General features: G+C 38.9%; 1 protein-coding gene across 1 annotated transcript in view; it reads left to right on the top strand.

Moving 5' to 3' along the window:
• PLXDC2 (plexin domain containing 2) overlaps positions 1-25,233 on the top strand; it is a 547,478-nt gene that overhangs the window by 191,604 nt on the left and 330,641 nt on the right. The window contains exon 2 of the mRNA XM_049881892.1: positions 5,209-5,423. Within this exon, the coding sequence (XP_049737849.1) occupies positions 5,209-5,423 (215 nt within the window). The remainder of the gene's footprint in view (positions 1-5,208; positions 5,424-25,233) is intronic.

The following is a 25,233-nucleotide window of genomic DNA, read 5'->3' as shown; positions in this document are numbered from 1 at the left end:
ATTACAGGGCTCAAGAAATTGGATTAAAGATGTTTTCAGCACATAACTATTATTTAAATACAGTGTATTTAAATAAAATTATTAGGGTAAGATATAGATAGAATTGTATCCAGCCCAACACAGCTTTCTTCCGTTTTGCTTTTATTATTATATTTAACTTTACAGGCTATGACATCACAAAAGAAACTTGCAAAGTTTGCAAAGAATAACATGAAGATACACACAAATTTCCTTTTCTGCTGTCAGATTAACTAGAAATCATAGCAGTGTTCTATTTGAAAAGCGTTAAGGTACCTTTTACAATCACAGTTTGGCTGATATTTTAATTGAATAAATATCTAAGGAATATGTTAACTTCTGTATATATATTAGAGAAATCTTTGTGTTTAAGATTTATCTCCTTATATTCAAATAGGAGGCATTAGATATATTTACCATTTCCCCAAGCTGTCTGATTAACTTGACCATAGCAAGATACGTTGGAGAAAATTATCTTTGATGATTTTCCATTAATGGTTTAATTAACATACAGTGGACAGAAAGCAATCTTTTCAGCTGCATGATTCAAAAAACCCCTCTGTTGCTTTTGTTTTCATGACAGTTGAAAAGGGAAAAATTATATTACATATTCCCTACCTCTTGCTTCCAAATGATTAGTTTTGGTGATGATATAAAGGATAATTTTAAATATTTTTATGAGTTCAAAGCCCATGAAGTGCATAGGAATAATTTAGAGTTTAGGTAACAGGCTGTGGTTATTCCAGTTTTCCTCAATTCTTATTTCTGTATAATATCCATTTTTCACCTTTCATATCCTTTAAAAATCATCCTGAAATTGGATCAAAATCTAAGCCAATTTCACGCGTCAGTCTTAATGAACTATGTATTACTGAGTCATGAACATATAGTAGTGTTTCCTCTTTGCATGATCGGGTAGCTTATTTGTAACGTAACCAGAGAAAAAGCACTAGGTTTAAAATGGCAATCAAAAAGAGCAGCGGAAAGGAAACGCGAAGGCCAGACCCTAAAAGCCCATAAACTTTCTCATTAGAAAACCCCACAGGTCCTTCTTTACAACCTGTTTAATCTTGGTAAACTCAATTAGAACAAGCAAGTGATCTGTTTTTAATATTCCAGGTAGAAATTCTAGGAGGTGGTGGCTAGTCAATGATGGAGGCAAGCAAATTGTCAGCTATAATAGCTGTCGGTGTGATAGCAGGGAAAGACACAGAAGAAATCAAATAACACTGGTAAAGAAAAAGATTTAATTAAAAAATTAATAATAAAAAAAAAGAAGCATACGACTGTGTATGAGCATATATCTTTGTTTTATATAAGACCTAGATAGATAGCTTCAGCTGAGTCCCACAGACTTGTGGCGACCTTGTGTACAACAGAATGAAACACTGACTGGTCCTGCGTCGTACTGTCTATTGCCAGCATGTCCATTGTTGTGGCCATTGTGCCAGCGCATCCTCACTGGCCCTGTACTTCACCAAAAATCATGTCCCCCTGCAGCGATTGATTCCTCCTGATGATGTGTCCAAAGCAAGCAAACTGGACCGTGTTTTGTTGGGATCCGTGAGATTTTCACTGGCTAGTGTTCCAAAGGAGATCGTCAAGCCTTTCTTCCTAGTATATTTTGGTCTGGAAGCGCCGCTGAAACCCACCCATCATGGGTGACCCCGCTGGTGTTTGAAATACTGGTGGCATATCTTCCAGCATCATGGCAACATGGAAGCCACCACAGTATGACAAACTGACAGGTGGTGGACAAGAGATCTACTGTTTACTAAATTTATCTTCCACTTTAATCCTTCCAAAGTGTGACTCTGAGTGCTCACTACAAAAATAATAGTTAAACTCATTAATCGGACTTCCTAAATTTCACTGAAGTGGGGAATATAGACTGTGGTCCCTAAGTTTAAAGCTTCTTTTCGTTAGTTCTGTAGAGTTAAGAAGGAGAGGGGGAAATGAGAAAGGGGACTGAAGGAAGTTGAAAGAAGGGTTCTTATGACGTCACTTTGGGTGTTAGTCATTTGTCTGCTCGCTGCCTTGTGCCAGGACCGCGGGAGCTAATATGAGGCCCACAGAAGCTGGCCTCCCAGGGGTTGTTGGGGCCTAGTGGGGATTATGGAAAGCAATATTTTGTCTTGTGTTATAAATATCTAAGAAGAAAATGGTAAAGTTAACATTAGGGAAGAGACCATAACACCTATTTAAAAGCAACTGAAAGGTGCTTTGAAGTTCTGTTTTGAAAAATTTAATAAAGCCTAATTCTTTGAAGTTTTAGGTGTATTTTTACTGATTTGCATTATAGAGGAAGGATATGCCTCTGGTTAAAGTTGTTCCATTTGAGTGTGTGAACTTCTCCTTAAGTCCTTTTTTTGTAATTTTTGGGACCATTTAATCTATTAATATATATATATTTTTTTTTTACTATTTCTTATTGGGATTGACATTCTAACATTCGTTCCTATGTGATTATTTCTATTTGGATAGCTGCCAAGAGCGACCCAACCCCCAGGGAAGGCAAATGCTCCTCTCTAAAGTTGACCTAAGCGTTATGCTCTGAGGTCTTATCTGGTTGTTATAAAACTTTATTGCTTACCTTTGTTGTAAGCTGCCTCATATATTTTTGGTAATGAGGCAGGACATATAAATAAAGCAAATAAAATTGCTTTATGTAGTGTTACCTAGAATCATAGGTCTTAGAGCCTGACACAGGCTCAGGAAAAGCTGTCTGCTTTTGTGGGTAAGATATATTCATTCCCATTCTAAATGTGTGTAACTAAAGCATAGAGAATTTTGCAAATTATGCTAGATCCCACAGCTAGCAAGCCTAACAGAAAGAAATCTAGCCCAGCTCTCCTGACTTTTTGCACAATATTTCTTCCTTATTTGCTTCTGCCAGGTCCTCTGATTCTTGCTGCAAAGAGACTGACAACAGGTCCTTCCTCCACTCATTCAGTCAGTCAGCACTTATTAAGTACTGTTCAATGGCCAGGAGCGACAGTAGTCTTAAAAAAAAAAAGTATTTTCTATAGTGATGATGGTGGTACTGATTAGAGGTACTTATTGAACACTTAGTATTTGGAGAGCGGGAGGGGACTGACATCAGCCCTTTGTGCACAGGCTTTCTTTTCAGCCTTACGGCAGTTCTATGAATTGATCGTAATGCTACATTCCTCTGGCCTTTGGAGTTCTCTGAGTGGAGTTTTTGTCCATTTTGATCTCTGTGGTCCTTATATTCTCTAATACTCTATGAGACTTTGGAAAGATGTAGATTGCAGACACTGGTGGGTTTTTGTTCTGAGCTTTAAGCACTAAGGCCTCAGGCAGTACGACGTCTGTTAAGTTCACTGTGAAACCAAAGAATGTGCTGTCTGTAGAATTGTTAGCCCCGTTCTGAGTTGAAGGGGGGACAGTTTAGACCATTATGTATGTGATTAGTAATGGTGACCTTAACATGGCTATTAGAGCTCTGAACATATGGGGTAGAGCCTGTGAAATGGAATTTTTACCAGTTGCTGTCGGGTTAATTCCAACTCACAGTGAAGCCATGTGTTGTGGAGTAGAACTGAGCTCCATAGGATTTTCAAGGCTATGACCTTTAGGTAGCAGATCACCAGGCCTTTATTCCTAAGAACCTCTGGGTGAGTTCAAACTACCAATATTTTGGTTAGCCTTTCGGTTAGTAGGAAACCCTGGTGGTGTAGTGGTTAAGTGCTACGGCTGCTAACCAAAGGGTTGGCAGTTTGAATCCTCCAGGTGCTCCTTGGAAACTCTATGGGGCAGTTCTACTCTGTCCTGTAGGGTTGCTATGAGTCAGAATCGACTCGACAGCACTGGGTTTGGTTTTTTTTTTTTTTGGTTTGGTTAGTAGCCTGGCACTTAACCATCTGCATCCCCCCGGATTCTTGTGAAATGCGTAAAACCCATTACTGTCAAGTTGATTCTGACTCATGATGACACTGTGTGCCTCAGAGTAGAACTGCACTCTTCAGGGTTTTCTTGGCCCTAATTTTATAGTAGCAGATTGCCAGTCCTTTCTTCCGTGGTGCCACTGAGTGGATTTGAACTGCCAGCCTTTCTGTTATTAGCTGAGAGCAAACCGTTTGCACCACCCAGGAAGCTTTGTGAAATGCGGGAGTAGTTTTATTTGAGTTCTGAATAATTGATTTAAGGGTATTAAAAGCTGCATTTTAACTCCTTGAAATGTTCTTGTATAGACGGTGTGATCACAGCTGCAATTAAATCCTTGCTCTCTTAGCTCCTTTTGAAACTATATCCTGCCCATTATAAAACCTGTTGATTTCTGTCTTTTAGTAATGACTGGATAGAAAAGGGCTGTTCTTCTTGGTCAGGAACAGAATTTCCCGTACTTGTGGTACACCTTCCCCTGCTGACCTACTGAAAATGAAAGACTAGGAGTAATGATTGAATCTAATTTTCTCTCCTGTGGTAGCAGGATGAGCTGGGTCAGCAAGGCCAGTCCCTGCAGCTGGCTTTAAAATACCTTGGTGATTTGATCTCCTTGCCTTGCCATCCATTTCTACAAGTGCCCATCACTGCCGTTCTTTACCACCTTGACCAGATTCCAAGGTGAAAGCAGCACCAATGAACAAGAGCATTTGTGACGACTCCCGAGGGTGTTGTTTATTAAATGAGTTAGGCAATGAACGAAGGCTGACTTGTAAGCTACCCCGGAGGTGAGCACATTCACACTAAGATAATTGCATATATTATTTAACCAGCTCAAGTGCATCACAGTCTCTGCTTCCCGCACACCTGACGTGAAACAAATATAAGCATCAAGTTAAAAATATTGTCTGACTTTTCATTTTCAAATGATCTGAAAATGCTCTGTTGTGTCCTTTTGTTTGGATTCTAGCTTGTTTTCTCAGAACAAGTATTTATGAAGTGTTTGGAGGAAGGGGAGAGAATAACAATGCATGGCTTTTGGGCTGCACATCTGTCTTAGGGACTCAGTGAAGCTGCACATTAACTGTTGTCGCCACTTATGATATATCCTGCAACTGTATTTCACTCCGAGATGCTCAGACCAACTCCACATATGACAGACAGATTTTACTGTTATTAATTTCCTATTCTCATGACTCACAGGATTTACTTTTCTGCTCTAGTAGATGACGTGCGTATAATTCCTAACAAGTGGAAACCTGTTTTATTTTCTTTTTCAAACAGATTGGCAATATGAAATTGCTCAGGAGGCCTTCCCTCAAACACAGGACGACGTGGAAGTGTACTCACATGCCTACAGCCACAGGTGGAAGAGAAACTTAGACTCTCTCAAGGCAGTCGACACGAACCGAGCAAGCTTTGGTGAAGACTCTACAGAGCCCAGAGGCTTTACAGACCTACTGCTGGACGATGGGCAGGACAACAACACGGAGATTGAGGTAGATAAATAACCTCGGAGATTGCAGTGGGTTAATGACTATATTTCTTGTGAGGCTCCCAATGTCCATGTCTACACAAATTGTCCCCTCAGCCCAATCTAGTACTTTTGGCTTTTTTTTTTTTTTTTTTTTAAGATTAATTCATTAATAAACTAATAGCTAATCCATCTAATTGCCCATTAGTTCATTTACTCATGAAGCAAACATACATCAGCTTGATGTGGCATCTTAGTTATCTAGGGCTGCTATAACAGACATACAACAAGTGGTTGACTTTAACAAAGAGAAGTTTATTCTCTCACAGTCTAGGAGGCTAGAAGTCTGAATTCTGGGTGCCAACTCCAGGGGAAGGCTTTCGTTCTCTGTCAACTCTGGGGGAAGGTCCTTGTCATCAATCTTTTCCCTGGTTGAGGAGCTTCGCAGCACAGGGACCCTGGGTCCTAAAGCTGTGCTATTCTCCTGGCTCTTGTTTCTTGGTGGTGTGAGGTCCCCCTGTCTCTCAGTTGGCTTCTCTCTTTTTTTATTTCAAAAGAGATTGATTAAGACACAACCTAATCTTGTAGATTGAGTCCTGCCCCATTAAAATAACTGCCTGTAATCCTGCCTCATTAACATCAATAGAGATAGGATTTACAACACATAAGAAAATTACATCAGATGACAAAATGGTGTACAGTCACACAATACTGGGAATCATGGCCTAGCCAAATTGATACCTATTTTAGGGGGACACAATTCAATCCATAACATGTGGTAACACAAAGTTAGGGATACAAAGAGGAATAAAATATAGTTTGTGCCCTCCAGGAATTCACTGGGTAAGAGGGACTAAATGCCATAACCAAATCATTCCTAATATATGTGATAGGTGCCAAAAAATATATGTGCTGGTGTGCCAGGGAGGAGGGATGATCAGTCCTACTTGGGGGTGAGGGTGAGGGTCTTATCTCTGGTTTTACCTAGGAGCCAGCATTTAGGCAGGGACTTGGCTGATTGGACAGGGTTCACCTGTTTGATAACATGTTAATGGGAAGAGAGACAGGCATGCCTGGCACAGTGAACTGCTTGTGGAGTAGCAGATTTGTGGAACAGCGTGGCATGTCGAGCAGTCTCGTAGGGTGTCCAACTGTCCCGGTTTGCTTGGGACAGAGGAGTTTCCTGGGATGTAGGAATTTCAGTGTTAAAAATGGGATAGTCCTGGGGAAACTGGGATGGTTGATCCCTCTGTGATTGTAATTCTTTGTTATGATTGGTGCCATAAAGTGGCTAGAGAAGGATGGTTGGAGATCAGTTTGGTGAGTATGGAAGTTTGAAGAGATCAGAGTTTAGGGGTGCCCAGAGGTCTCAAGGATACTATTACCTTGCTTAAGTCACCATGGTCCTGAGTATTGCAAATCCTAAAATGTGATGTTGTATATAAACTAGATATAACAGAGGCAGATAAACCGTGTGGAAATAAGTGAAGATTACCCAAGTGAGAACGAACAGAGGCTAAGCATTAGAGCTTGCTATAACAAGGAAGTCAGCCACCATCACTTGCACGTGGCTGAGGCTAAAAGGTAGGCAGAAGAATCAGAATGCTTTTTAGTCAAAAAAAGAGGAGGTTGTCAGCATAGGGAAGCTGGAAATGGGCTAACTCTAAGTGGGATATCTTATGTGACTAGTTTGGGGAGCATGTCTGACTTTCTCTGGTTGGTCCTACTCAGAAGGGAGGGAAAAAATAAGGAAGCTGCCAGCCATTGACCAAGTGCTAACTGTTCTGGGCTGATGGCTGCAGAGGCTGTTGTTTGGCTTCCTGGGCTGATTACTTCAGAGGTTGTTTGTGGGCCAGAGTTCTCCTGTCAAAGAGGGCCTGGCAGTGGTCTGACAATGGTTGGTTTGTGTATTCAGTCACTTAAAGTTTTAGCTCCTCCTTTCTCCCAGGTGATAGGTTTATAATTTTGGAAACCAGGCAGCATTCTTTTTACTGTACCAGATTCCCTGAAATACTCATTATTTAGGGGGGAAAAAAATCCTCAATTTCATCAAGTAGATACTACATTGCACTTGCAGATAATTTCAAGGTGGTATTTTGTTCCCTCATGGAGAGAGGAATCATCTGAAGCAGTCTGTGGGGATTCTGTGTATGAGAAAAGCTCAGCAGCTTTCCAAACGCCTCTCCCTATAGGCTCAGCTAGTGTGTGACTTGGCGTTGCCTGCTTGCCCCAGCCTGTCCACTTAACAGGCAACACAAGATGTGCCAGGAGCAGAAGTGATCTAATATCTAGAAAGGGCTAATCTGGCCCCTGCAGAGTGGCCTGCTATTTTGGCAACATTGTTGTTATAGCAACTTGGAGTAGGCAGCGTTAATTATTACCTGAGCCACTCTTTAGCTTGGGTGCAACATAAAGAAAGGAGAACTGAACAGAAGCAGAGGTGTTTTCTGCCTGTCCAGCACTACTAATACCCTATTGACATTGAAGGGGCGAACACAGGTTTCTGGGACTCTGAACTCTATGGGGTGCTGCGTTTTCCAGAATCACTTGTAACATAGAAAATCCCTTTGCTCAGAGATGCATTAACACTCCTCAAAATATAATCCCAGTTGTTACTACATCCATGATTTTGTTGTTTGGCCAAGTTTGCTTTTTTTCTACTTTAACAGAGGGAGACCATGTACTATGAGTAGTTTTGAAGTAGTAAAAGGAAGGAGAGGGAGAGGAGGGAACAGCTTGCTGGGCACCTGTTAGCTGCCCCTGAGTTGGCCCCTGACTTGAGATGACCCCATGCATTACGGAACAAAACACTGCCTAGTCCTGTGGCAGTCCCATGATTAGTTATGGATTGTACCATTGTGAGCCATAGGGTTTTCATTGGCTGATTTTTGCAGTTGATTGCCAGGCCTTTCTTCCTAGTCTGTCTTTAGTCTGGAAGATCTTCTGAAAACCCGTTCAGCATCTGGCAACATGTAGGCCTCCACTGACAGATGGGTGGTGGCTGTACTTACCAGGTGCCAAGACCTACCAGGTGCTTTGTGTACCCTACCTCATTTAGTCTTCACAACAAGCCTTGTGATATTTGCATCAACAGCCTCACTGGGCAATGGTTTTGACTTTGCATTTTTCCTAAGGTCTCCTATTAATAATTAAACAGGTTGGTATTCAGATGGAGGTCTATCTGACTCTCAAGTTTTGTCCTTTCTATTTGACTTTTCTCCCTCTAGTAAAACACAAATGGCCCTTTAATTACGTAGTGATTTTGGATAGTGGAAGCACCAGAATATTGATATGAGAGTAATGTTGGGGTTTCAGTCTGGTTGGAAGTGGACTTGTCTTGAGTTTAGATCTGCGCAGCAAGAGCTCTGCTTTTACTTTGAGAATGTATTTGTTTTGATGGGGTTATGAGGACTAGTGGAGTTATTAGGGATCTAAATTTCTTTACAAGTTCTTGAGTGGTGCAAACAGTTAACATGCTCAGATGCTACCCCAAAAAGTTGATGGTTAGAGTTCACCCAGAGATCCATCAGAAAAAAGACCTGGTGATTTACTTCAAAAAAGTCAGCCATTGCAAAGCCTATGGAGGTTTGACATATATGAGGTCACTGTGAGCTGGAATCCACTTGATGGCAGCTGGTTTTAAATTCCTCCAAATCACATCTTGGCGCTGCCGGTAATTTTGGAAACAAAAACCTATTTCTGAAACTTCTCTGAAAAGTTTATTTGTCCTACTCCTTGAAAGAGTGTTTTTGAACAGCATTGCATCTTTTTGTGGTAAACGTTACTGTTGGGTTAAGTTAAGGAGGAATAAGGAAGAAAGGAACCAAATGATTATAGAGTGATTACTCTCTTCTGAGCTCTGTAACAAGATCTTTCTTATGTTTTAGAGGTAGGCATTTTGATTTATATTGCTTAGTCCAAGTGATGAGCATGACAGACCATGTGTGCTTTTTTTCCTTTAGATGCTTCCAACATCAGTGCCAGGAATCAGAATTATTTTGTCCAACAGCTCTGGCTGTAGTAGTGGCTGTTAAAGTAATTTGTATTCTAGTGAGACCAAAAGAACCCAGAATCGCATTCCTGTGCATATTCTCTTCATTTCTGCCACCGTCTAGACTCCGTATCCCACTTTCATTTAAAAAAAAAAAAAAGGGCAAAAGAGTACTATAGCGTATTTCCCATTTTGGCACAAAGTCACTCTGAAATGAACAAAGGCTGCTATTCTCCTAAATTGGTGACGGTATTTTTTCTGGCTCTGCACAAGACCAGATAATGTAGGGATTGTAAAACCTGGTATACCAGTTAAAGACTTCTTTTAATTAAAGTTTTTGTCCTTGTTTTCTTTTTTTAATATTCTTCCCATGTAATATCATAGAGCTGTTTTGAATCCAGCCATATTTCCTGTTGAATAATCAGGGAACCCACAAATTGCCGTTTGTCACTGTAGACCTGAATGTTGATTTATGTGAGATCATTCTCTTTGTAGTCCTTCTGGTCACGAGGGTAATAGCCACTTAGCCAATTGAGAAGAAAACTACCTCCTTCTGATTATTGTTGTTTTTAGCTGCTGTCAAGTTGGCCCCTGACTCTTGGCAACCCCATGTACAACAGAACAAAATACTGCCCAGTCCTGCACTGTCCCCTTGATGGATTGTGGATCAAACTATTGTGATCCACAGGATTTTCACTGGCTGATTTTTGTAAGTAGATCACCAGGCTTTTCTTCTTAGTCTGTCTTGGTCTGGAAGTGCCACTGAACCCTGTTCAGCATTCTAATAACACTTAAGCCTCCACTGATAGACAAGTCATGGCTGTGCATGAGGTACATTGGTGAGCGTCAAACCTGGGTTTCCCACATGGAAGGCAAGAATTCTTCCATTGAAGCACTAGTGCCCTCTCCTTGTGATTAGTGTATATGAAAAGTGAGGTGTCATAAAACAGTTACCAACTATGCTACTTTTTATAATTATTTGAGGAATATAAAGACTTAGAGGTAAGATAAGTTCCTCTCACAAGCAGCCCTCAGAGGATTCCATGACTCCAGTAGCACACGCAGAGAAGAACAGCTCACAGAACTTCCGCTCGCCGCTGCCCTTGAGTTTTCTGGTTGGGAGTTCTTGCGGCAAGCACGCACCGCAGAGAATGGAGAGGGCATTAGCAATATTTGGTGAGAATTACAGATGTTCCATAAAGTTCAGTTTCATCAGGTTATTCCTGAGGGATGGTGTCAGTAACTCACAGTCCTTAGCTGTGGTAACACACTCAACCAAATATGTGGTTTTTATGCCATGTGCAGTATTTGGAAGTGTCAGATGCCCTCTCTTGGGACAATGAATGTGTTTGTGAAAAGGATTGTAGAATCTGATTTTTTGCCTTGTTCAGAAGCACCCAGATGGCAAAGAAGGGACATTTCAAAGATAGGGCTCATGGATTATATAAGTGTAGTTCTATAATCCAAACCAAATCAGAAATTGTGAGGTAGACCAGTGCCTTTCAAACATCAGCATGCTTACAAATCACTTGAGGATCTTGTTCAAACGCACTTTTCAGATTCAGCCATTTTAGGCTGGGGCCTGCCTGGTATTCTGTATATCTCACAAGGTCCCAGGTGATACAGATGTTGCTAGTCCATAGTTCACACTTTGAGTTGCAAAAAGCTAGACTACAAAGCAGATTTAGCTATTTATTTTAAGGATATAATGTTCTGTATAATCTTAAATCTGGCTGCCTAATAGCAGCATGCCTTGTGGATTTCTGATTATGGTACCAAAGGGAAAAATCGCAGGTGTACTCAGCAAGTGTTTTATCATTCAAGTGTGCTTTAAAGTTTATATCTGAGGATGGTACAATCAAGAGTTACCAGCAAATACGTATGATGGATAAGACGAAAGGATCAACCGCTATTTTAAAGCATAGATGAGAAGGTTAGGAAGCAGGGAGTTTAAGTAAATGGAAGTGAAACAACTAGAACAGAAATAATGAGAATATTGCCGTAGGGTGGAGAATTTAACCAATGTCATTGATCTTGAAGTCTAGAAATTGTGGAATGGGAGTGGAGTTTGCTGTGTATATTTTGACCAAAAATAAAAAGTTAAAACAGCAACAACAACAAAAATGTGTGCTAGATGTAGCTAAATACTAGAGATAACAACTTTTGCCCTAACTCCGTATGTAAAAACTCTTTTGTCTGCTGTGGCACAAGTTACCAGTTGAGGCTGCATCTTATATTACCAGTTGCTAATTGCTGTGCACAAGGTTATCGTGTCTGCTCTAATGCTTTGTTGCTGTCTATAACCAGGTAATCTATTAAAAGGGAAAGAAGTCACTGGCAAACACTTCCTCTAGAATAGAGTGTGGTTGCTTTGCTGATTATTTTACAAAGGAAAAGGCAAATTTTGTAATGGCCCATTTAGGTAGAAACCCCATGGTGTGCTTGCTGTACAGACAATCCATCAGATTATTTTTAGATAATGGGAACTGTAGTGCACATGCGTCTTTTAAGCCTAAATGAACCCGAAACCAAACCCATTGCCGTCCAGTGGATTCTGACTCATGGCTTTCTTAATTTTAGAGGTCTGGCAATGAAAGTAATGAATATGGGCAGTACTAAGACCCAGTCCACAGAGATAGAGTAATAAAAATTGCAGAATACTACTCTGCTGGTACTTTTCTCAAGGCACTATCCTTCTCAGTGAACTTATGGAAAACCCACGTTTATATGTAAAGAATGTGATCATGTAAATTTGTGACATTTATCAAAAGAAATAAAAGTATCACTTGATACTGGTAAGTTATTACTTTAGTTGTTATGAATGTGGACACCAGGTATAGATTTTTGTTAAATGAAACGTTTCCATTTTAGGGGATTTTAGACTTATAGAAGTTTCAGCATGTGATTACAGGATCAAAAAGCTGTGTGAAGGAAAATGCTAAGATTAATCCTGAAGAAATACAAATATTTGACTAAACCATGTATTGAAATTTCCCAAATGTAGGTAGGCATCAGACTTTGTCTACCACAAAAGATGAGAAAAAAAGCATTGTGTAGCTATGAGATCAAAAAGGAAGAGAAATATTGCCTAGGTTGTTAATGAAAACACAGAGGCAGGACTTTATTCTGTAGGGAGCAAGGGTTAATGTAGGCATAAGATGTCAATTGAACTAAGTCATGAAGAGAGAGAGGATACACAGATATCAAGGTATTTCTAGAAAGAGGTTTTACACAGACAAGCAAGGGTAATACTTTAAATCTCCTTGAGTACTATGCTAAGGTGTTTGGAATTTACCAGGAAGGTGCTTGGAAGCGTCTGACAGGGTTTTATATAGGGAAAGGTAAGATTGTATTGATGTTGCCAAAAGATTGCTTTGGGGGCTGAGTGGGAATTGTATCAGAAAGTCCGAATCTAGGAGCACAAAATTTAAGGGAGAATTGACATGAGATAAAGTGAGATAGTGGTTGGGAAAGGCTATGGGTAGAAGTTATAAAAACTGCGGAGTACTACTGTGCTGATTCTTTTCTCAGGCCACTATCCTTCCCAGTGAACTTGCAGAAAACCACAGTTGTATGAGAAGAATGTGATCATGTAAATTTGTGACTTTTTTTCCAAAAGAAAGAAAAGGTACTACCTGAAAAGCTCTGTTACAATATAAATAAATAAATAAAAGCTCTGATACAAAAAAAAAAAAAAAAAAACCAGGGGTAGATTTTCCTTAAATGAAGCATTTCCATTTTAGGAAATCCTAAACATGTAGGGGAAACCCTGGTGGTGCAGTGGTTAAGAGCTATGGCTCCAAAACAAAAGGTGGGCAGTTCAAATCCATGAGCCTTACCTTGGAAACCCTATGGGGCAGTTCTGCTCTGAATTGGAATCAATTCAATGGACTCAATGGCAGTGTTTTTTTTTTTTAGACTTGTAGAGGTTTCAGCATGTGGTTGTAGAATCAAAAAGCTTTGAATTTCAGACATATTTAGGTTTGTAATCATTAAGATACAGTAACTGCTGTGACGAGCGTGTTGCCCCGTATTCTGGTGTTTGCTTGACTCTAGAGGTTAATTGCAGATCTTTGTCCTTGCCTTTCCTGGCAGGGTGGCCTGCTACTACCTTGACACCAGCATCTAACTGGGTTGAGAATTTGCTGTATTTCTTCAACATCTGTTGCCAAAGACTGTATATTAACTGACGACAAAATCCGTTCCCATTTCTTTTGCTTTTGGTAATTGGCAGAAACATGTAGTTTTAAACTTCTGATTTAATCTCATTCATCTTCTTTTAGAATATTGATGAGGATGTTCAGTTTTCAAAAAAAAAAAAAGGAAAATGGACTGAAAATAGTAAATCAGGCAGAATTTATATCCACAAGTATCACTCATCCTCTAAAAAGATAATGAAGATTAAAATAGAGTATTATATATCTGACTCAGTTACAGATTATTCTTAGCTTGACATATCAGCTCTTTATGGAATCACAAATGGAAAAAGATCTATGAGTGTCTTTCAAAGAGTTCCATAAAGGATAACTGAATTAGTGCTATGATACTTCACTAGTAGTTAACAGAGTTTGCTTACAGTAATGGCAGGAAAATGTTATTCCAGTGGATACATTCAGATTGTAAAATTAGTAAGTGTGTTAATCATACTTAGTTTCAGAACAGGAATTATGTTTTAGAGTTAATAATCTTACATTTTCCATGTACACAGAAATATCACTTATAATCCCCCGAAGACCCGAGCTAAATTATAAGACTAGCGCACTATATTTTTCCTGCCTTACATCCTCTGCCTCTCTTTGCATTAAATAGCGACAATAATATGGTTTCAAATTAGGAAACCCCAGGTAACTGTTAATCAGTGAATTTCGATTCTGTCATCTTCCAATCTCATTTTTTGTCTTTGCCTAGATAACTTCCAACAGGACATTTAAATACGTTTTCGTGAAAATTAATTATTTTCAGTATAAAATTTGAGCTACTATATCCTCAATGTCATAGGTATAAATTTTAGATAATTGATTTTTAAATCATTCTGAAAAACCAGATCAGTTGTTCTGGGAGTCTAGAATGTGTCCACTGTTTATATGTTGAGCGTAAGGGCTCAGGGTAGAGGCCAACAACCATCCACTCAGTATGGCCTGGACCTCAGGAGCAGAAAGGCCAGCATGTACTCAAGTCCCCTGTTCGCCTAGCAGCCCATGGAGAGGTGTGCTTGGACCAGGGTGCAACTGAATGCACCCACGGTGAGACCGTGTTCCAGGGAGGGACAAGTCCCTGTTTGCCTTCCCTCTTTATTGGGCAAACATGAGAAGGGCATTGCACAGGAGAATTAAACATTTGAGGACCAAGCACCAAGCAGTCTAGGCTTACTTGCTAGCAGTGTGAGAGATGTCATTTACCAGCAGCTGGATTGGAGCTTCCAAGTTCCAAGGGATGTTGAGTTCATGTTCAGCCCACCTCCCTGCAGGGAGCTTAACCTGTATCCTCAGCTACCTGGTTGCTAGGCGACAGTGTTTCTGGGGCCATTCACTGGGCAATCCCAGTCAATATTAATGTATTATTCTTTAAGGAGTAGTCTTTTCTGTGCTTTTCAAAACAAAAAATGGAATTAAAACATGATCATAGCTCATAGGCTAAATACATCTGAGTTGGCACAGAAATGCCAATAACATAATTTTTATTACTGCATCTGGGAGAGTTTTGGGACTGCACTTATTCCCATGAAGATTCGTTGTATGATCAATTAGCCAGCCCCTATAACATGAACTTATTTATTTCTAAAATGCTAATGCCAATTGAATATCACACCAAGTCTGCCATTTATTTTATCTAACAAATAAATGTATGCTCCACAATTCAGCACTAATTTGTTGAAAAAATAAAGAATATAGGCCTCATAAACAATGATATAATGTAATTTTATGTGGCAACCAAGTTTCTTTGGGCCTTTGCAAAAGATGTATCTTGTGTCTTTGCCAAATACTGTGACTTAGATGGAAACACTATTAGGTCTACTCATAAGTGGGTCCTTACAAATATAGGCGACATTTAAAATTTCCTGATTATTTAGGTTTGTGGTATGAAAATCTACTTTTAAACAATAGTGTATAATATACTCAATGTTCAGGAACATTTATTTCCCCTTTGTATTTCTGAAGCAGATTTAGGGTAGATAGGGGTTTCTTTATTAAAAAAATAAAGACATTCGTATTTATATTCATATGCATGGCTTTAGCATTTGTCATAGGAAATTTGCTAGTGTTCCACTCTATATGCTGTTACGGAAGGCATCAAATATCTGAATATCCTTTTAAGAGGGGTTGGTAACATTCAGGATGAAAAGAGACTGCTTTAGTTTTCTTTTTGTGTAGCTCTGAAAGAAAACCTTTCTGTTCATGCCCCAGCAATGCATGGATGTGTGAATCTGTCTAGAAATAAGAAAAGAATTGAACTTTGCAGCCCTTGGGAACAGTTGTTTTGAGCTATTTCCTATATGGTATTTCAAGCCTGAGCTATTAAATTGAAATAATAGTTTAGAATCCATTGCACTAGAATTGAATGAATGGATTAAACACGACTGAAACTACAAGTAATTTTTAGCTCTTTTGTGATCTTCATGTTTTTATACAATCTCTAGCTTAAAGAGCAAAGGCATAGGAAACATTATGTTCACCTTTTATACTGTCTGTCTGTCTGCCTGTTCATCTGCCTGTCCATCTATCTATCTGCCTATCTGTCCATCCATTCCTCTGTCCCTCCATTCCCCTGTCCATCCACTCCCTCTGTCTCCCTACCTACCTACCTTTATTGGTATTCACAATGCTGAGCCTACTTGTGCCCAAGGAATTTGGGGGACAAAACTGGCAAAGTGAACATCTTTATGTTAAAATTTAAATATTAGTAAAAAAAAAATATTAGTAAGTATCTCTTATTAAGAAAGTCTTCTAGGTTCTTTCAAAACTAAAAAGATTTTCTCTCATAATAGGCTTTTCTAACCTAAAATTAATACTGCCTAACCTTTTTTTTTTTTTTTAACCTTTTAGGGTTTTATTAATTCTACTATAGAAATTTTTTTTAATTTCAAAGATGAATGCAATGTTTTATTCTCACATTTTCCTCTCAAAATTTAGAATATGATTTCCTTAGGTTATAGTGGTTTGTACAGTGTTCATATTCAAATGCAGATCTTTACTTATTCTGTCATTTAAAACAAGTATAAAATAAAGGACGAATTAAAATTTCATGACCTGAAAATGTTTACTGGGAATACTACTAGCAAGCCTTCTCAAGGAACTTATAATAGTTAATTTGTCCATTGTACACAGAATTATAGAATGATCTTTTATCTAAAGAATGAGGTATAAACAACCATTGTCTCTTAAGTACCATTTTAATAAAGAATGACCTTTGTCCACTGAGTAATAGGATACTGCCTTATTATTTTGTACAAGGGAGTAGGATTAGTCACTATCTGAAAAGAAGAGCATCATATTCCAGTAGGAAAATACAATTAAAAGAGCATGCGTAAGAAAATAACTTCATGAACAAATGTTGAAACATACCAGACCAAAATAATAAGTATGCATTCAAACTTTTTCTGAAGTTACCAGTTGGACCAAGAGATACAGTCAAATTATCTTTGAAGATTTTTCTATATTCACTGCTCTTTGGAAACTCTGTGTACAGTAATTTTTTCTCGTGGACCTAAGGAAAGAAAATGATCAGTACATTCAAAAGCCTCCCATCCTTCCTTCTGCCAGGAGCCGATCTGAGGTGAGTGTGTCTACAGCAGAAGGTGTCTATGGAGCAGCTCACAGTTCAGTTACTTACCGGTCCATAAAGAGCTTAACTGGAAATCAAAATCATTTTTTGGCATGATGGGCAAAACGTTCTTCTGCCTTATTGAATAGTCTTGCTGTGGTCTGAGGACACTTAGAATGTATTTGACATGCTTTGTTCAGGCAGTTTTGTTGCTGAACAATCCTGCCATTTGAAGGTTTTAGGCTGTTTTTTTTTTTTTTTTTTGGCATCTATTTTGCTTTGTCAATGCATATTTTTTACCTTGTTATTAAAAACAGAATGTGACATATTCTACACATAATCAAAGTCATCTTGATAAGAGGACAAAAGGTTAAAAAAAAAAAAAAAAGCCTGCTACATTTTCATCTCCTTAAGAAAAATGTTTAAACATTTTCAGAGGAAACTTTTTTTTTTTTAATTTGGTGATCACCTGTGAGTGCAAATTACAGGAGATGGGGAGACGGTTGAGGTCTGTAGGACTGAGCTTTCTGATTTTCTGTGGACTTTTTAAACATTAGTGATAAAGAGGAAATGATTTCCAACTTCGAAGTAGTCCCTGAAATAAAGCAGCAAGTAACTTGACAGCCTGGAATCCGAAACTGCGACCAATATTAATTTTCTTTGTTCTGATTTGATCCTAGCAGAGCCTTTCACCAGTGATCTCCTGTCCCATCAATAGCTACCATACCAGTGCATCATGTCTTCCTTTGGGCTGCAGTTGCAAAATTATAAAGAACTTTGCATTGTAGGTGGATGGTTTTAAAAGTCCTTTTGTCTAGACAAGAGTGATATACACTAGAGATGGCTTTTCAAAGCCTCTAAAAAGAATTTTTGGTAGTGTGTGTGTGTGCACGCACACGTGCGTGTGCACATGTGTGCATGTGTGTCATTCCCAGTCAATACGATTAAAAACTGCTTCTGTGGGGATAAATGAATGGTGGCTTGGTAGACCGTTCTACTGGTCGTGTTCGTTTACAGTTGATTTAGGTGTCCTTTTTGCCTGAACAATACACTCAGAATGCTTTTTGGGTGTTGAGAACAATAAAAACTAAATAGCTATGTGGAGAGGGCTGACCTAGATTCCCTTTTGCTTTAATGAATTCCTTCAGCTTTAAATATACTCTCTAGATTGTGGCTCTGGAAGATTAGGAGGAGACACAATAAAAGGAAACAAAGTATAATGGGATTAAAAAAAAATACTATGGATCAGAAATTATGAAAGGCTGGAAAGAAGATATGACAATGGACTCAAGATGGTGGAGCAGCTAAATGAGGTTCTTCAATTTTCTCTTTCTCATTGCATGCCCTTTTAGCACAAGCACAAAAACTCCTGTGAAGCTTGTGCACCTGTGTCTGGTCCAAGCATTGTAGTCCCTCTTCTCCCCTAGTGGAAAAGTTTTCCTCTCCACTGAGTATTTCCCTTGACTGGAAGCTTGTATACCACTAATACCTTGTGTTATCTGAAACCATTCTCGCATGTATTTGTTACAGCAAGGCCATGGGTGAAGCATAAGATAGGTTCTCTTCTAGAATAAGTGAAAGGGTTTATATATATAAATTTTTTTTAAATATTGTTTTTGGTGTAAGTTTATGCAGCAAATTAGGTTTTCATTTAACAATTGCTGTACTTATTGTTCAGTGACATTGGATACATTTTTTACAATGTATCAGCTTTCTTATTATTTCCATTCTGGTTAGTCTGTTTCCCTTAATCTAGCTTCCCTGTCCTCCCTTACCTTTCCACCTTTAGTCAAGGGGAAATGTTTACCATTTGGTTTCATTTAGACTAGCACAGTACTCACAGGTGATAATATTTATCTTATGAGCCAGTGTCATTAGCTAAAAGATGACCTGTGGGAATGGTTTGAGTTCCAAGTTTAAAGGGTATTCCAGGGCTATAATCTCGGAACTTCATCTAGTCTCTACTGGTCCAGTAAGTCTGGCAAAAGGGCCTTTCTATTTAAAGCAAAGTTTGGCAAATTAAACTCTTTGGATACTGCTCCAAACTGTATAGTCATGAAATAACCAAAATATTTCAAAAGACCAAATCTAGGGAAACTCTTAACTCAGATTGCAGTCTCCTTAAGGGAAGAAACAATGCTTGGTACTTCGTTGACATTTTCCATAAAGCATTCATTGATTTGAAGCAAATTTTATTTGACTCAGGGAAAATAAAACCCAGAAAGAATAAAGAGCCCCTACTTCCCTTTTGACCAAGAAAACCAAGACTCAATTGTGGTTTGGACTCTAACTGACTCTAACTTTTGTATCTCAAAAGAGATTGAGTCAAAGTACACCATACACTAATCCTGCCTCATTAACATGACAAAGACAACCCATTCCCAAATGGGATTTTATTGACAGGCATAGAAGTTATGATTTACAGCACTTATTTTGTGGGAGCACAATTCAATCCATAACAGAGATGGAGAGAACAGAGGAGCACCTTACCAATTTTTGCCCACACCAGTTATGACAGAAACCCGAGGGCACTGCTATGAATCTTAAACTACCTCTGATGCCCTGAGGGCTAATTGGGCTTCCTAAGATAGGAGCTGGCATCTCAGAGCTTCTAGATGGGCAGGGGCCATTGAGCATTCTAGGTAGAAAACAAGAGGATAGGGCCCATCAAACACTGGGCCTTTATGGATTGTGCAACCATTTCTCCTTGGCAAATCACCCATGGCCACCGGGCTGCTTTAATAGAGATCCATATCTTAACCTCTTATGGGGAATCAGGAGAAACCTATTTCCAGGTTCCCCCGTCATGTGATCATTCTGGAATTTCTCTCTCCATCTTCCTGATGGATTATGTATCTGACTAGTTCTAACATGAAGTATCGAATTCCATCTTTGAAAATGACTGTGTTATCCACCGTTTTGGATTGATTGTTCCCTTTTTTTCACACAGGCATCCTCCAAACAGAATTCAATATAGTAGATTAGGTTTCCGCTTCCTAACTTACTAAAAAAAAAAAAACTTACTAGCACGTTCCAATTGTGCTTTCCTGAGATCTCACTAAAGTTACCTTTGTTGGAGTTCTGAGTGTTCTCAAACTCTTTAGCTCCATATTTAAACACAATCACAATGTTTACATTAGGTCAGCAAACTCAGGTGCCCTTGGGGGGTCACATAGGTTTTTGAAAAAAAAAAAAAAAAAAAAAGACAGCAGCACATGTGGCGTGATTCCTTGCAAGGGATGTTCTACCTAGAGTTAGGAAAACAATGGTGTATGGGGACTGCGGCAAACCAGAAAGAAAACTCCCAGCCTAATGGGGCAGCTGCCACCCAGCTTCAACAGACTGGGGCTATGTGGGAATGTGGGCCCAGGCATTCAGGCCTTCTCGTTTCTCAAACACTTCAATATTCATTCTTTTTTTTTTTTTTTTTACTGTGTGTGGCAACATAATTATGGCAAAACAAAATATGTCTATAGGCCCACCTATCCAATGGGCTACCAACTGGTATCACTAATATACACCAAATAATATTGCATTCTTAATTGATGTAGACTTACAAAAAAAAAAAAAATTTTTTTTTTTTTTTTTTACTAGGTCATCTCCCATCTTATCTCCAAGTCCTGGGCAGCACCTCACTGTGGCCTTCCTGTTTACCCAGTAGTCCAAACCAAACCAAGCCCAGTGTTGTCGAGTCGATTCTGACTCATGGCGACCCTATAGGACAGGGTAGAACTGCGTCATAGAGTTTCCAAGGAGCGCTTGACAGATTCGAACTGCTGACCCTTTGGTTAGCAGCCGTAGCACTTAGCCATTATGCCACCAGGGTTTCCTTACCCAGTAGTAGAGGCAATATAAATATGGTGACCTGAATTCAATAAATATAATATGATTCTTGGATATATATCACAGATTTCTCTCCTACTTTTTTCTATACTTATTTTATGTAAGTACAGTCCAACTAAACTACTTAACTGTTGCTTCTACTTCCTTTTCTAGTAATTGAAAACAGAAATTGAAGATGGTTTTAGAGGTCTTTCTTTCACTGGTTATTTTGGAAAAAGTTTCCAAGTTTATTTTCTTGTTCCTTTGGAATATTACGATGCTTAAAATTGAGGTTGTGAGAAATCTGTTGTTGTTGTTGAGTATACTGCCAAGTTGACTCCGACTCATAGTGACCGTATGTGATAGAGTAGAACTACCCCATAGGGTTTTTAATCTTTATGGGAGCAGATCACTAGGTTTTTCACTTGTTGAGCTGCTGGGTGAGTTCAAACCACTGACCTTTTGGTTATCAACTAAGCACTTAATTGTTCTACCACCAGAACTCCTTGTGGGAAATCTACTGCGTGGTCTACTCTTTGGTTACGATCCATTCAATATTCCAAGCTTTCAAAGTTGTGAGGACATATTTAGGAAAGCTCTTACATGTACTATCAATTACATATAAATATTATAATTTAAACAATGACTTTTTTTTCAAGCAAGTAGCCGTCTTTTTTGTTTGCTTTTGAAGACTGAAACATTTTAGAAACAGCAAGACAAATTTAGAAAGTTCAGCTTTTAATAAAACAAAATTGTACAGTCTATGCCTATAAGTAGCTTACTAAAATAAACAAATGGATCAAACTGATCCCCATGTTTTACACTAGCTTTGAATATAAAATAACATAAGCATCTCTAAGTTGCACATACATTTGGAGGAAATAAAGAATGGAAGTCAACCAAATAACTGACTTGTTGGGAGAAACACTCAGCCTGAGACTGTTTGCATTTCTTCTCATTTTTATAGCAGTAGCTACAGGTATAGATGGTTCCTTACATAACATACTTGTTCTAGAGGTATAATGAAGTAACTGGGTTACGTTTATGTTGGCAAGTTACTGGCAAAGCTAGGATGAGGGCCCTAATCTTCTGTTGCTGGCTCCTAATTCAGGTTCTTTCCCTGCCTTACCACGCTGTAGCCTTGTTGTTTATTCCTGGTAACTGATACCTGTTATGTGTGGAGAGATGCCCTATTACATGACATTTTCGGAAAAGGGTTCTTAACGAAATTTCCAACTCTTTGACGCATAACCTATCAATCTGAATTTAGCCATGAGCGTAGGTTAATCTTTTTATTAAAAAGAGTATACCACTCCTCTTCAGTCGTGAGAGTGGCTTCATGGACCTCCAACAATACAAACCTTATATTGTCTTTCTGCCAATATTCTCCTGGCCCATTTTTCAATGAGGAAACCCTGGTGGCATGGTGGTTAAGAGCTACGGCTGCTAACCAGAAGGTCGGCAGTTTGAATCCACCAGGAAACCCTTGGAAACCCTGTGGGGCAGTTCTACTCTGTCCTATAGGGCCGCTATGAGTTGGAATCAACTCGATGGCATCGGGTTCGGTTTCAGTTTTTTATTTTTCAGTGAACTTGTGATAGCTTATCTCTTAAAGAAAAACGATGACTTCAACTTTAGCAATAACTTCTCAGAGTACAAACTTTCTCCATCTTCATTTACATAGATACTCCCTGTTTCATGTTTCTGGGAAGATTTCTTTCATCTCTTTTATGTATCTCTCTGTTCATGGCCTATTATTTGTAAACAGTGTTTTCTCAATGACCTAAAAATTTTTAGACTATCATTGTGTTTTGGAAACTGGATTGTGTAACTAAATCCTTCCTATCTCTACCACATTTTGCGTGTGTGAACAGAACCACTCCTTGTATACGTATGGAATAAACATCAAGGTGATAAAGCATAATTAGTGATGGCTGCTGTTTTTCTGGCACAGGCAGCTCTATATGGAATGAGAGATTGTGGAAGGTAAATAGTGTCCTAGAAGTCCATACCCAATGAAATGTGTACAAGCCAAAAATAAAACCTAGGAAAAAAAAGGTGGAGGAGATACCAAAAAAATTAAATTAAAAAATACCCTAGAAGTCTTTTGGAAAATTCAAGTTGCTTCCTATCTAAATAGTAAAATGTTTATCTTTGCTGTTAGTAACCAATTATCTCAAGAAGTATTTTCTAATATAGTTAAAATAGCCTTGGGTGTGTGTGTGTGTGTGTGTGTGTGTGTGTGTGTGTTATGTGCAGTCAAGTTGATTCCAACTCGTAGTGACCCCATGTGACAGAGTAGAGCTGCTCCCCAGGGTTTCCTAGGCTGTAATTTTTTTAATCTTTACAGGAGCAGATCGTCATGTCTTTTCTCCCTTGGAGCAGCAGCTGGTGGATTTGAACTACTGACCTTTCAGTTAGCAGCTGAGCACTTAACTATTGCACCACCAGGGCTCCCTCAGAATAGTCTTAAATATCATCAAATCTGTTTCTTATACACATTCAGGAATTGTATCCATAACATCCCCAACGGCTTTTGCCAGAATTTTCCTAATGAGAATTTTACCGTCTTAAGACAGAGAATTTGTCTTCAGTATACTAATTTATTAATGTGTTTTTTCATCCTTGGCCACATTTTCTGTCCCGAGAACAGTCACCCATTAATTCTCATTCTGACCTCTACAGCGCCTCTCAGTAAGGCCATTTCCTCTTTAGCATCTAGTAGTCTGTTGTACACTTATTTCTCACATGACTTAGCCTACAGACTTTAACCATTTCAATCTCTCTTATCTGTCCACATTCTGTTTTGTAAACTTCTGCTTAAAATGCTGTACTCAAATTGTACTCAGCAGGAATTCATCAAGAAACTGTTATGTATCTAGGAGCTGAGTAGTAACTAAGCCTCAATTTACTGTTGGACAGTCCTCTGTAAATCTATTTATTAATTGACATTTAGGAATTCAAAGTGCTTTCTTTCTTTTTTTTTTTTTTAACAAAGTAAAGCTTTCAAGTTCCTAGATTTTCATTCATCCATTTATTCTTTAAACAAATATTTATTCGGTACTTTTCAGTTGCCATCAAGTTGATTCTGACTCATGGTTACCCTATGTGTGTCAGAGTAAAACTGCTCCATAGGGTTTTCAGTGGCTGATTTTTCAGAAGTAGATTGCCAGGCCTTTCTCCCGAGGCACCTCTGGGTAGATTTGAACCTCCAGGCTTCCAATTAGCAGCTGAATGTGTTAACTGTTTGTACCAACTGGGATTGCTTATATTCAGTGTTAGTTGCTAGCATTTTTAAGTAAATAAATAAATAAATAAAGCCTTATATGAATTGAGTGTTCTTGGGGCTTACAGTCTAGTGAGATGGATAGAAATGAAGTAAATTATAAATATGAGGGACAAAGTGAATGCAGAGGTGTAGGCTATTAGTTGTGGGTCGGAGGGGCCTCCTTCTAATAGAAGTTTGGGAAAGGCCTCTCCAAGAGGTAGAATTTATGTTGAGATATTAATGGTAGAGCTAAGCCAACAAAGACCTGAATGTGGGAAAGAAGTGTTCTAGATAGGGAAAAAAGCAACTTTTGAGAAGACTGTGAGCAGAAAGGAGGCAGTTGTGTTCTAGGAACTGAAAAAAAGCCATAGTGGGTGGGAAGAGAGTGGTACAAACTGAAAACAAAACCGAAGAAACTGAGCATGAGACTGAGGTCACAGCTTGGAGGTCCTTGGAGCCATGTAAGGGAGGTTATATTTCTTTGGGGCCTAATGGAACACCATGAACATTATTTGTATTACAGCCAGCTTGATTCTGAGAGGATCCTCAGAGGCTGCTTTCTAAATAAGCGTTTTAGAAGATCAGAAACATGTGAACAAACATTTTTTTTTTTTTGCTTTGAGGAGTTCTCTTTGGCTCTATTTGCCTTCACAATAGCCCCTCAGCCACCCGTAGATAACAAGATTGACATCAGGAGTTCTTCAGAACATGTACCAAAAAAAGAAGAAGTGTGAAGCACACACAGATAGTAATTTGCTAGATTTGTTATTCTCATTTTCAAGCCGTTGATGGAGGGGAAGATTGCGTGTTTTGACTTTGAAGATGGAAACCTTCCTAGAATCCTTGTAAATAAAATATTCTTGTCAAGCATGAGAAATTCTCTAGGCTTTGTAGCAGCAGTTTTATTACCAATACTTTGAACTCTGTAGTGATATTCTAGTCAGCCTCCAAAGGGGGGAGAAATTCAACACTAGTAGTGGCTCCCAATGTTTA

Source organism: Elephas maximus, chromosome 4 (genome assembly GCF_024166365.1).
Source record: "Elephas maximus indicus isolate mEleMax1 chromosome 4, mEleMax1 primary haplotype, whole genome shotgun sequence".
In the NCBI taxonomy this organism is placed as follows: Eukaryota; Metazoa; Chordata; class Mammalia; order Proboscidea; family Elephantidae; genus Elephas; species Elephas maximus.
This window is presented reverse-complemented; position numbering and strand designations above follow the sequence as displayed.